This window comes from Globicephala melas, chromosome 15, assembly GCF_963455315.2.
Source record: "Globicephala melas chromosome 15, mGloMel1.2, whole genome shotgun sequence".
In the NCBI taxonomy this organism is placed as follows: Eukaryota; Metazoa; Chordata; class Mammalia; order Artiodactyla; family Delphinidae; genus Globicephala; species Globicephala melas.
Genome location: NC_083328.1, coordinates 62632701 through 62646176, shown reverse-complemented (window position 1 = coordinate 62646176; position 13476 = coordinate 62632701). Strand labels below are relative to the sequence as shown.

The following is a 13476-nucleotide window of genomic DNA, read 5'->3' as shown; positions in this document are numbered from 1 at the left end:
GCATGAAAATCATCTGCTGCGTGAACTACTGTGCCTTCTTCAACAAAGCACCATGCTCAAAATACACTCCCAGAGAAAAGGTAGGACAAGAAATGCGTCTGTGTTCATAAGAGAAAAGAGATGCCCAGGATAAAGGACTGGGAGGAAACAGGTTGTGGTAGGATTGGGGGACACGTCTTTTCTCCTTTATTTCTGATTTTTCAATTTTTCTTTGATTTTTCTTTCTTTCTAGTCTTTGTACAATAGGGAAATGTATGTAATGTTTTATAGACAAATAAACAAACGCATCCTACCTTGCCCTGTAGTTCCGGACAGTTTTGAGGGTCCAAAGAAACTGTGGCTGCAACAGTGCTGGGTTGCACGCTCACACACACACACTGCTCACCAACACACAATCACACTCAATCTCCAATACACCTAGTCACACACATGCACACATTTCCATTCATACACACGTTACACACACATGTGCACAGCCACGCTCATACATGCATACACACATGCAGGCTTGCACACGCTCGCTCACACACAAGTGCGCATTCATTTCTGCTCACCCACTGCTCCCATGCCTTCCCTTCCTTGCAGTGACCTGGCCCCGGGCCTCACCTTCTCGATGAGGTCAATGCAGGGCTGCAGGTCCAGGCCGAAGTCGATGAAGACCCAGTCGATGCCCTCCCGCTTGTACTCCTCCTGCTCGAGCACAAACATGTGCTGGTTGAAGAACTGCTGCAGCTTCTCGTTGGTGAAGTTGATACACAGCTGTTCAAAGCTGTTAAACTATAGTGGGAGGCGCCCGGCTCAGCAGACCTCCTTGTAGATGGGGACAAGGAGACCCACAGAGAACAGGGGTGTGCGGGAGCTCACCCCACCTCCAGGCAGACACCCAGGGCTCCTGTCCCCACTCCCATGGTCCTCCACCCCAGAGAGAACAGAGCCTGGGGGTGTGGGCCTGCCCTCACCTCAAAGATCTCAAAACCGGCGATGTCCAGGACGCCGATGAAGAACTGACGGGGCAACTTGGTGTCCAGTGTCTGGTTGATCCGTGACACCAGCCACCGGAACAGCCGGTCATAGGTGGCCTTGGCCAGAGCCCCCACGGCAAACACCACCTGGAGGCGCGGGGAGGCTGCTCTGGGACCTGGCAAGGAGGGGACCCTGCCCCAGCTGTCCCCAGGTGGGCCCCGCCTGCCAGCCGCTCACCTGCTCCACACTCTGACCCTTGGTCACATACTCGTTCCCCACACGCACTCGGGGGTGCAGAAGGCCTTTGAGGAGGTCTCCACTGCTGACCCCCATCAGGTAGGCAGCCTTGTCAGCACCTGGCAGGGCACATGGGTGAGATGAGGGGGAGGAGGCCAAGAACACGGGTACGTGGGAGCTCCACCGGCCTCCACTTAGGGTTATGAGAGGGAGGTTGGAAGAGGTTAAGTTCAGGGTCAGCAAACTGTACAGCTCAGGAGGGTGAGGGTCTGGAATTGAGAAGTCACGGTTTACAATCAGGGCCAGGTTAAGACTGAGGTCAAAGGCTGTGAACAAGGCTTAGGGTTAATGGTCATGGACTGGATGCTGGGATCAGGGTCAAGAGGATGACCAGGTCAGGCCAGGGTCAGGGCCCCTCACTCTCGGTGCCGTCGGCCTCGGCCTGCTCGTCCCGCTGCTTCTGCTTGAATTTCATGTTGCCGAAGTGCAGGAGGGCCCCCACGACCTTGTAGCAGGCACACTTCTCATCCACGCTGAAGCCCAGGATGTCCATGGCATGCTGGGGGTGGGGTGTGGAAGGCTCAGAGAAGTCTGGGCTCCTCCAGGGTTCAGCCGAGTGAAGGGCACTGGACCTGCTCCCCGAGGTTTCCTCCCCTCCCACCACACACATACGTCAGTGGCCATGAGCTCCTCCCCGTCATTCATGTGGTCCACAGTGATGACGCCCTGGCTGCAGAAGTGGTAGTCATAGGGGTTCATAGACAGAAGCAGCATGTCTGGGGGTACACGGGGCGGAGAAGGACAGGTCGGCTGTGTTCACCCAGCTCTCCTCCGTCTCCCCATCCCAGCGTGGTGGATCCTGGGAGCCAGCCCGGCAGGAGAGTGTAGGGCCCTCCCGAGACTTTGTAGCTTGAGTTTGTCTCCTCGACTCCCACACCCATGGCTTCTCTTTCTTTACAGTTCTGAGAAATGAGCCTCGGTCCCTATGTCTCACTCATCTTTTGACCATTCCGCAAGCCACCCCTATGGCCCAGACCCTGTGCTGGGTGCTGCGGCCCAGCGAGGACCAGATTCTGCCCTTGAGTGGCTTGCAAGAGAGGGGAGCTGGGCCTAGACAGAGCCATTGCTCCCCACTGGTGCTAGGTGGGGCCTCTAGTGTCAGGACAGCAGGAGAGACAACCTTGCTAGGGCAATGGTGCTAAGGGGCCCATTTCCTAGCATGAGGAGGAGAGGGCTCAGCAAGAACTGGAAGTCCCAGGAAGGGGGTGGGTGGATAGAAGGGGCTCTGGGTCTCCAGGAAAGAAGGGATGTCACAGACCCCAGAACAGTGGGGGAACAGGTAGCCCAGGGCCTGCTCTGACGGGGGCCGGAACAGGGCTGGGCAGCCCAACTGCCACCCAGACCTGTGGGCTCTGATTCCAAGCCCATCTGCTGCTGGCCCTCACCCTGCAGCTCTGGCTTCTTCCCCGAGAGGATCTGGTAGTAGACGTGGTAGCCTCGCTCACCAGGCAGCTGGAAGATCACCCTTGACTTCTCCAGGAGATCTGGGGAAAAGGGAGGTGCTGGCCTAGTTTCCCGAGTGGGTCACCCCACTATGGCTGAGGGGCAGGGAGGAGGTGTCAGCAAGGGGCCAGGGTGTGTGTAGAGGTGCCGTGTCTGCACACATGCCAGTATGTGCTGAAGGGTGTCTCTCCATCAGCACATGTGTCACGGTGTGGGAATGCATATGTTTGTACGTCTGTGTGTCTCTGTGTGTGGGTGTATTAACGTAGCTGTCTGTGTATGGGTCTTGATTTGTCTATTCTTTCATCTGTGCTTTCATTCCACCATCCACAGACCACACTCCTTTCCTCCAGAGCACTGCTGGTGTGTCAGTGTGTCCACCGAGCAGAGCCTCTGTGTGTTTGTGCATGGGTCGGTCGGGGCATGAATTATGACGTTCCCGCCTATCACCACCTGCCCATGCTTATCCATCAGCATCTGGCCATGCACCCCAAGATGGGGAGCAGTCAGCGTGGGGGCCCCTCTATGCATGCAGCCTGGGTACCTGGTGTCTATGCAGCAGGCCTGGGTCAGGTGGGCAATGACCCCAGAGAGGCATTGGGGGAGGCTTCCAGGAAGAATGGGGACTCGAGGTGTAGAGATGAGGCCACGGCAGGAGGGGCACAGGCCTGCCCTATCGAGCACCAGAGAAAAGACTGGGATGGTGGGTGAGGGGAAGGGCCCAGTCACAAGGAGCCTGACTGGCCAAATAAAGATTTGGGTCTCCATCTTAAGGCGATGGGATCTGGAAAAGGTTTTTAAGCAGGAATGCAATGTGGTCAGATTAGTCTCTAAGAAAAGATCACTCTGGCTGAAAGGAGATCCAGCAGAAGAATGGAGAATGGAAGACTACATGGGGGCTGGGGGAATGTTCCAGGTGAGAGGTGAGGTGGCCTGAGCTGGGCTGTAGCCAGGGGATGAAGAGAAGCGACTGGGACAGGTGGGAGCCCCAAGGACTTGATGACAGACCTCAGTCTGTCTGAGCGGAAAGACTCAGGCCTGGGCCTGTTTCCCCATCCTCACCCTCCCCCACCCTCTCCTAGACTCACAGCTGTCAATATCCGCGGATGCCAGCTTCCCAGAGGGACCAAAATGAATGCGGATGAACTTGCCCTGTGGGCAGAAAAGCAACCTCAGTTGGGTGCCCAGCCAGCGCTGCCCTATTCGTCCAAGGCTCCCACCACCTTGTGTCTCCCCACGACAGACCGGGCTCCACCCACACCCGGCTCTCCCACTGCAGCACTCACGAAGCGGGACGAGTTGTCGTTCCGCAGGGTCTTGGCATTGCCAAAAGCCTCCATGGCAGGGTTAGCCTCAATGATTTGATCCTCGAGGGTGCCCTGGTGGTGGCGGGCCAAGGGCTCTGTCAGCCCGTGGTCCCGGGGTCTCGGCCCAGCCCAGACAACCTCTGGTTGGGAAGGGGAGGGGAGGGGGGGTCCCCAGGACCTCATAATTGTTGCCTGCCCCACTCACACCAGCCCCATACCTACCCTGGTCTTCGTGGCCAGAAACTGCCGGGAGGAGAAGGAAGACAAGTTAGAGGCTGTGAGGTGTCACCAGGCGGGAGCAGGCAGTGGGTGGCGAGCGGGACAGTGAACGTTAGTCATCCAAATGTACACCCCCCACCCCGACCCCTCATGCCCGACCCTCCAGGGACTGTTAGAAGGAGAAATGCTAGAAAGTAGAGCAAACATGGCCCTAGTCAGGGGCTTGAGGCAGGGGCTGCGTCTGGGGGTCTCCTATTCACAGCCCCCCCAAGCCCTGTCTCTGGCCTCCTCCATATCATTTCATTTCCCATGCCCCAGGAAGCGACCCTGCCCCAAGCCCTAGAGGTTCCTGACTACAGTCTACTCCCCTTTAGAGCCCAGCTCAAATGCCCCTTCCTCTAGGAAGGCTTCCCTGACGCTCTGAGGCTGGAAGAGACCTCTTCCTGCCCAAACCTCCTGACCCCTCCCCTCCCTCTATGACTTCCCATCTTCACACTACTCCTCTGTACTGTGATGAGGTGCATTTTCATCGTACAGTTGTACACCGACTATTATTCAAAATAGTACACCCTGTCGGTGCACATTATTAGCCCTAATTTGCAAATGAGGAAACTAAGACTCAGAGCAAGAAAGTGATCTGCTCCAGATGGCACAGTAAGTCAGGGGCAGAGCAGACACTGAGCCCAGGCATCCTGCTTTCCACGATGCCTGAAGCCACCCATATGTCTCATCTAGAGGGACTTACTGAATGGAGGGGATCCTCCCCCCGTTGCTCTCCTAGCCTCATCCTTGTCTTCCCTCCTTTTCCCTTTCTTTCTCTTCCCTACTCTGGATCCCAGCAGCCTGGGAAAAAAGGGAGAAAAAGGAAGGAATAGATTTTGGAGTGACAGGTGCCATGCCACCTGTCCCACGCCAGGGGACTGTGGTTATTCACTCACCTCCAGGGAGCCTAAGACTTAAAAATCCCCCTGAGGTATTGCTGGGGAGACAGAGGCAGGAGAGAACCGGCAGGAGCCCCTCCCCCGAGCTCCACCCCACACATTCATATCCAGGGCTTTTCAACAGGGCTGTCTTTGGAGATGTGGTCAATTTGGGGGCCGAGGGGAGGGAGGTTGATAAGGCTCTTAAGCGCCAGCACCCATGGCCCCTGCGGGGGGGCAGCCTTTCTCTCTACCTCCCCTGCCTGACAGCTCCCCCCAACCCCAACTCCACAATGCAGGGCTCCTTTCTGCCCAGGTGCCCCCTACTCCCGCCCCTCCCAGCTGCATCCCTGCCAGCTCCCTGCCCTCCATTCCTGTTCCTGGACCAATACCCGACTTTCTGTAGCATCCTCAGAGACACTTTGGGAGTTGGGAAAATGGGGTGGGGGGGAGGGAGGAAAGAGTACCAAAAAGTCAACAGCAAAAACAAAACAACCACCACCACACCAAAAAAACAAAACTGAAATAAAAAGAAAACACAAGAAAATCAACGGGGAAAATAGGAAGAGGCAAAAAGAAAAAAACTTTAAATGGAAAGAAGAAAGAAAAATGTCCCAGAACAAATGCAAGGCTCAACAGGACCAGGAGTAGGGGCTGTGCAGGAGGAGGCCTTGGGTTTCTGGAAAGAAAAGGCAACCCATTTTGGGGTAGGGGAGCACACACAGAGCTCTGAACAGCTGGCCCTGGCGCTAGGAATGCAAGTTGTACCTCGAAAACAAAAACAAAACAAAAAATTGGTTCCCCCATTGTTTCAGAAAATTTCAAAAACCATAAAGAAATCATGGGGTGCAAAACTGCCCCTTAACCTTGGCTGTTGGGAATGCCAGGTGCCCTTGTCTCTGGCTGAACCTGCTTGTTTGATTAACAGCAGGTAACTGTATCTTTGGTGCATGAAAACTAAGAAAACAATTACTTCTTGGTAAAAGCAGCCTACCTGGTAAACTCTTTCAAAATATGAAGGTCATGATGAAAGGGAAAAAATACATAAAATGCTTAGGAATAGCAATGTGGTCCCACCCGCTGTGTTCCAGATGGGAACAGTGAGGCAAGCCTGGGACCACGTCATACAATGTGACAGAGAATGGCCACAGCCTCGCTGGTCGAGCCTTGCTCAGGCCAGAGTCTGCCACCAGGGTGGGAGGCTCAGGCAGGGCTGGAGGCTCTGGGGAGTCAACTTTTTAAAAAGAAAAAAAGAAGAAAAAAAAAAGGAGAAGAAAGAAAAGAAAAACAGAAGCAGCAGGGAGCAGCGCCCGCGTGGGCGAGTCTTACGGCCTTCTTGCCCAGCCCGTCTCCCAGGGCAGCGACGATGGCAAAGTACTGAATGACCCGCTTGGTGTTAACCGTCTTACCGGCCCCCGACTCTCCCCTTGGACGACACAAACATGAGTCACCAATGTCCATCTGACTACTCTAATTCCTCCCATCCCCCAACGCCCTACCCCTCAAGCAGGGCCCCTCTGCCCTCCCCACACCCAGCTCCCAACTCAGGACCCACACCCCAACTCAAAACTCCTGAGATAAATTAGCCCTCAGAATTGTTTACAAAACAAGCGAACACAGACCATCCCAGTGAGATGAGAAAACACATTATGATGCCACTGTTTACTGAACACTAACTTACTGCCAGACACTGGGCCAAGTGTTTTACCTATATTGGCTCATTTAAGCCTCAGAAACCTGTAAGGCAGGCACCATTATCATCCGCTTTTGATAGATAAGGAAATGCGGCTCAGAGAAGTTATGTAGCTGTTTCTGCTGTGTGCCAGGTACAGACATTAACTCACTGACTCCTATAGCTCTGTGTGGTAGGTAAGTAGGATTGTTCTGTCTTTTCTGATGAGACTCAGAGGCCCAAGCACACCAGCAGGAAGTGGACCCGAGAGAACTTGAATACAGGTCTTTCTGGTTTCAAAGGTCTTGATCTTCACCAGCAGGCTGCACACACACACACACACACACACACACACACACACGAACGATGTCCATATTGGCTTGGCTGGATATAAACTTGGTATGTAAGAATTCTACCACTTACCAGTGAAAGCAAACAAAGGATTAGAAATAAGATTCAGAAATATGGAGACGGTAAGAAGGAGGAAAGGGGTCTCCCCACTCCCCTTGAGCAAGAATCAGAACTCCCAAAAGATCAAGGTGGGAGAAGATTCCAGGCCCTAGGGACAGAGGGTATCAGGGCTGGTGATCAGTCTGGTACCCCCTTCCTGCCCACCACCCATAACACATCTGCCCAGAATAGGGGGCAAAGAAAATGCTCTAATTTAGTTTCACCTGGGACACTGACTCCAGGCGGTAAAACCCCTGCCCTAAGCACTTTGTATTCAACCTTGGGATATGATTTTAGTTCCACTCTCTTCCTGCCAGATGGCCAGCATTTCCCACCCCATCCCCAGAGCCCCACACTCACGTGATCAGCATGGACTGGTTCTCTCGGTCTGGAAGAAAGGGGAGGAGATAGACAAGTTAGCCAAAGTGAGGGACCAGCCACAGGTGGAACACCTTGGGTATCCTTGGCGCTGGGGAAGCCCCTCCACCACCCAGGGCCAGAAACGGCAAGGACCAGGTGGGACCTTCAGACTTCAGGCCAGCTCCCACTTAGAGAGACAGAAGGATATGCTAGAGTGTCCAGCAGCATCAAAAGGAGGGCAGTGCAAGTGGAGGGAAGGGGGTCCTGGAGCCGGGGGAGGGGCCTCGGGTGGGGGAGAGGAGTCAAGGCGGCCCTTACTGCGCAGCATGTCATTGTAGGCGTTATCTGCCACCGCATATATGTGGGGCGGGGCCTCCGAGCGGCGCTTTCCCTTGTAAGCGGCTACCACAGAGGCTGTATAGATCGGGAGCCATTTGTAGGGGTTGATGGTGACACAGAAGAGGCCCGAGTATGTCTGAGGAGAGAGTGTATAGATAGGTTGTTGGAGGCCAAGTTCCCATCCCCAGGCTCTAGCCCTCGCAAAACTGTGACCCTTGCAAAATCCCCCAAGGAGCTGCTTAAGGTGCGATGCCACACTCTTTGTGGCCGCCCTAGCCCCGCTCTAGCCCTTACTCCTGCCCACAGCCCGTGGCCCCTTCACAGCCCCATTGCCCAGCCTCTGTGCTGCTGCAGCTCCGCCCCTACACTGTCGTAGCCAAACCTCCAGCCCTACCTCTAGCCCCGCCCCAGCCAGTGGCCCCGCCTCCACAGGCCCATGACATCACCCTACCCTGCCTCTAGCCCTGCTCCCCCACTGCACACAGCCCCGCCCCCCACTGCACACAGCCCCGCCCCTTCCCCGTTCTGTCCCCACCAAGCTGTGCCTCTTGCCCTAGCCCCGCCCCTGCTACTATGGCCCCGCCCCCACCACACACAGCCCCATCCCACCCGTGGCCCCTCCCCGGCCCACAGCTCACATAGATCATCCAGCGAGCGTAACGCTGGCGCAGGTTGTGCAGTACGGCTGCCTCGTTGAGGTGCGTCATCATGGCCATGTCCTCCAGCAAGTCGAAGCGGGGCGGGTTCATGGGCTGCAGTTCAGCTTCACGAACCGTCAGCACCTGCCAGGAAGGTCGTATATTGGGGTGACAGGTGGGCAGGAACAAACTGACCTCAGCCTCTCACTCCTGTACGCTCCCAGACACCCTTTCATCAACCAGAGCACACTGGCCAGGAGCTACACCCGGGAAGGCAGAGGAGCTAATTCCGGGAAAAGGGGGAGCCAAACCTTCTGGTCTTTGGTCTCCACGTTGACTCTGCCCCCAGTAGCCTCGGATTTGACCTCAGCCTCCACGTAAGCATCCTGTTCATCAGGTACCCAGACCCGCTTCTTCCCTGAGTTTTGGGGAGAGCATGGGGGTTTTGAGAAAGGCTGACGCACATCCAGGGGTTGGGGACCCGGCTGGGGTTCCCAGATCGTGTCTACACAGCTGTGCCCCTCCTAGGAGCCCCTGTCAGGATGCAGGAGTACCCAGAAAAGATCCTTCCAGACACAGACTCCCAGAAGGGCAGAGCTGGGAGGGTCCCTAGAGATCTCCTCAAAGGATCCCCTGACTGAGGTTACAGTCCCTCACAGCCCTGGATTACACACTTGGATTCAGATTCCTGCTTCTGTTGTATTTGCCCTGTGACCTCAGGAAAATCCCTCATTCTCTACGGGCCTGTCCCTCAAAGGTAACATTATGGGCATGTCCTTAGTTCCCATATGGAGCAGCCCTCAATATGAGGCACTTAATTCTCAGTGGGTTCTGCCTCCCCCGTTTCACTGAAGACTCAAACCCAGGTCTTGTAAGTCTGTCTTATGCTCCTTCCTGCCTGGTCAGCTGGCCCCAGAGCTACAGGGAGCCCATATTTCATGGCAGTTAAAGGCACAGACTCAGGTGTCCTGCCACTTACTAGTCAAGTGCCTTAGTCAGGACCAGCTCCATAACTTGCAGGCCCCAGTGTTAAAATGCAGATCCTCTTGTTAAGAAATTATTTACAGTTTCAAGATGGTGATAACAGAGTGTTAAATCGAGCATGAGGCCCCTCTGTGGCTGCAGAGGTTGCACACCCACGAAGCTGGCCCTGGCCCTGGTCTCCATCTCCCCAGGTTGTTGAGATGATGCATGGAAAGTCATCTGCTCTGGGCCTGGCACACAATAAGCACTTGATACACATTGTCTATTGTTATTATTGTCCTATGAGCAAACTGGGTCATAAATAGTAGCCTTTATTCCTGTCCCTGATAAACAGAGGCTTTGGCTCTATGGAAAGCACTAAAAATAACTCCAGCACAGGTTTTATGGACATGTGGAGGCAGCCTGCACACATACCAATCACTCTCATCTCAGAAGCTTCAGGCTCCAGCCACAGACGGCAGCTCCAGGAGGTGGGTGATACTGTCCCATTTTACAGAGGAGCAAACCGAGGCTTGCTCACAGACATACAGTGATGTACACAGGCTCCCTGGGATTTTATCCTCAGGGCTAAAGCTTTCAGGCCAGAGTGCTCCTTCAGACCCGAGCTGAGTGCCCCCCTCCCCACTCCTGGTCTGAGTCCATAAGGGCTTCTCTGTAGCTGTGCCCCACTCTGCCCTCACTTACCATCCCACAGGACAGTGTGCACCTTCATCTGCTCCTGGTAGCCCTGGCGGAGGTAGCGGGCAGACTCCCCAAGTTCACTCACATCCATCATGGTAGTGGCACTGAGAGGTGGAGGATGAGATCTTAGAGGTTCAAGGTAGTCCAAGGCAGCAGGCACTGGAAGATGGCAGTGACAGGGGAACTGAGGGACCAGGGGCCCCAAACTGGGGCATGATCGAAAAACCCACAAGACCTAATAGTAGGTGATTCCGTGGGGCTCCCCACTTCAGCCTCCCTGGTGAGGCAACACACACACACACACACACACACACACACACACACACACACACACACACACACACACTCTCTCTCTCTCCCTCTCTCTCTCTCTCTCTAACACCAGAGTATCCTCTCCCACAGAAATGGAGAGACTTGTGCCAGCCCATAGGCACCCTCACCCATCAGCCTGTCTGCCCTCCCTTGGGCTCCAACTCCAGCCCTGATCACCCACCTCAGCACCACGGTGAGGGCTGGGAGCTGGGCTACCCCTTTTATTGCCACCGTCAAGGTCAGCGGAGGAGAGCTATGTCAGCAATCTCCACGTGTCACAGCCCCCCCTGCCTGGCCACAGGACACAAAAGGCAAATTCCCTTTTATCTCCACCAGCACGGCCCCTGGGCTATTTTTACCTCCCATTGTCAGGGGATCACAAAGGCAGATAGAGACACTCACTCCACTCAGAGGTTGAGATTCAGACCGACAGGGGCAGGGACAAGGCAGGGAGAGATTTGGGAAGACTGAGGTGCTGGGAGAGAGAAACTGAGCCACAGGGAGTCTGATACACCCAGAAAAAGGTCCACACCCCCAGAAGTGGAGAGCAAGGAGACTCAGGGAGGGCGACCACAAAATGTACACTGGGACTATTTGGTCCAACCCTCTTTACACATCCAGAGAAACTGAGGCCCAGGGAAAGGAAAGCGCTAGCCAAACCTCACAGATAAACAGTGGCAGAGACCGACTCAAAAAGAGAAGCAGAGACACTAAGGCATCCCTCTCCAAGCACCTGGATGCTGTCTCTTCCCCACTTCCCCTCACCTCTATCCCTAGTTCTCTGAGGTCCCCTGGGGAAATTACACAAGAAGAAAACCAGACCTAGGACCATAGGCATAAAGGAATAATTTAGCTGAAGAGGAAGCAAATTGAGGAAATTTAGACCAATCAGGAGCCCCCTTCATAATGACATTTAAGATTCACAGGAAGCCAAGTTCCCACTCTTAGCCCCCTCCTGCACCCTACTCACATCAGGGGTTCGGGGTGCTGACACTCAGTCTGCCTTCAGAACGTGTCAGGGCACTTCCAGGCTCTCCTTTTCTGTCACCCCATTCAGGCCCTGGTGACGCCACAGAATCTTGGAGTCAGAGTATCAAAGGATCCTGGAACCTTCAACACTGGACACAAAGAGGTCCAGAGCCAGGATTCCAGCCAGACATTAGGCTGAGCTCACAAAGAGAAATCCTCTGCACCAACAGGTTACCAATTCCAAATATACAGACATATCTATATTCTATAGGAATAATTTCAAAGATACATTTTCAACCATAAATAGTTCAAAACAGGCAAAACTAACGAATGATGATAAAGTGAAAGAGTGGTCCTTTGAGGGAAATAACAACGAGAGGAGGCACAAGAGAAGCTTCTGGAATGCAGGAAACACTCTATATACTGAGCTGGGCTGTGGTTACACAGGTGTGTTCACTTTGTAAAACTAATCGTGCTATATGCTTAAGATGTATGCACTTCACAGTATGTATGTTACATGAAAACTTTGTTAAAAATGCATGGCCAAATTTGGCAATATCTATCAAAATTACAAATGCCCAGAACGTTTTAGTAATTAATCCTACAGATATTTCCCCATGTTACAAAATGATACAGGTGTCCTTTGGGTGGACAGTTAGATTGTTCTCTTTTTGCCATTACAATCAGGGCTGCGGTGAATATCCTTGTACAGTCTGATGAATTTTCACAAAGTAAACACACTCTGTTCAAGAACCCCAAATTACCAGCATCCCCATCAACCCTCTTTCAGTTATCACTCCCTCACCTACTATCCTGACTTCTAATATCACAGATGGTTTTGAAATTTATATGAATGGAGTCCTACATTATGTATTCCTTTCTTTTTTCTCTCCACATCATATTTGTGACAACATCATTCTGGTATTTTTTGTTTTGTTTTGTTTTGTGGTACGCGGGCCTCTCACTGTTATGGCCTCCCCCGTCGCGGAGCACAGGCTCCGGACGCGCAGGCCCAGCGGCCATGGCTCATGGGCCCAGCCGCTCCGCGGCATGTGGGATCCTCCCGGACCGGGGCATGAACCCGCGTCCCCTGCATCGGCAGGCGGACTCTCAACCACTGCGCCACCAGGGAAGCCCCATCATTCTGTTTTAATTATCTTCACAGAACTTAGATTGTTTCTTCCCTGCCTCCACCTCCCACCCACACCCACACCCAGTAAAGGGCAAGAGCTTGGTCTAGGCCCCCAGCACCTTGCAGAGTAGATACACATAGTAGAAAGTCAATAAATATCTATGAAGTAAGAGAATGAAGCAAACTTGATTGATAGTTTAGATTACAGAGTTTTAATATCCATATGGGGTCAGAGGCTAAGGAGCTGGGCTTGAGCAATTTAGAAAGCCCAGAGGGTAGGGAAAACTCTGCTCCTGTTCAAAGATGCTCAGAAAGCAGGGCTTTGTGCCTAAGGCCCGAGCAATAGAACTGGCCTGGAGAATCAGAATCTCTAACAAGCCTAGCCTATACCAAATATAATGGGGGTCTGAGTTCTAGAATTACCTGCTCAGTGTAGAAACCTGGGGCTGAAAAACCAACCCAAAGAAGTGGGTCTAGAACTGCCCTGTAAGTTCGCTTCTACTACACCGGACACTCCTTCCTGCTGAGATGAGCTCACAGACAAACATGACAAAGCAGTGAGGAAACCCAAGATGCACCTGAGAGATGCAACAAATGCTACAATCTGCAAGGACTTAAGGTACCAACTTTAAACACCCGAAGAGCCATGCTGGAACAGAGGGAGCCTGTGTGATTTGTGTGGCCCCAAGAGCAGAACAACAGTGCAGTTACAAGGAAGCAGAGTTTGAAGATACACACAAAAAAGGACTTTTTCACACTTGGAGCCAATCAGCAATGGAAGAGGCTGCCT

General features: G+C 53.5%; 1 protein-coding gene across 6 annotated transcripts in view; it reads right to left on the bottom strand.

Moving 5' to 3' along the window:
• Positions 1-13476, bottom strand: part of MYH7B (myosin heavy chain 7B) — a 40563-nt gene that overhangs the window by 12926 nt on the left and 14161 nt on the right. For 2 of the 6 annotated variants that reach the window (XM_060285190.2, XM_070043746.1), the window contains 15 exons: positions 10277-10377; positions 8920-9026; positions 8609-8752; positions 7950-8106; positions 7632-7659; positions 6479-6575; positions 4233-4253; positions 3990-4082; positions 3792-3855; positions 2646-2744; positions 1873-1976; positions 1621-1759; positions 1201-1319; positions 960-1109; positions 607-777 (listed from right to left, as the gene is read on the bottom strand). In XM_060285190.2, the coding sequence (XP_060141173.1) occupies positions 607-777; positions 960-1109; positions 1201-1319; positions 1621-1759; positions 1873-1976; positions 2646-2744; positions 3792-3855; positions 3990-4082; positions 4233-4253; positions 6479-6575; positions 7632-7659; positions 7950-8106; positions 8609-8752; positions 8920-9026; positions 10277-10377 (1594 nt within the window). Of the gene's footprint in view, positions 1-606; positions 778-959; positions 1110-1200; positions 1320-1620; positions 1760-1872; positions 1977-2645; positions 2745-3791; positions 3856-3989; positions 4083-4232; positions 4254-6478; positions 6576-7631; positions 7660-7949; positions 8326-8608; positions 8753-8919; positions 9027-10276; positions 10433-11555; positions 11646-13476 lie in introns of those variants that run through there. The other 4 variants (XM_060285194.1, XM_060285191.2, XM_060285196.1 and 1 more) reach the window with 4 other exon arrangements.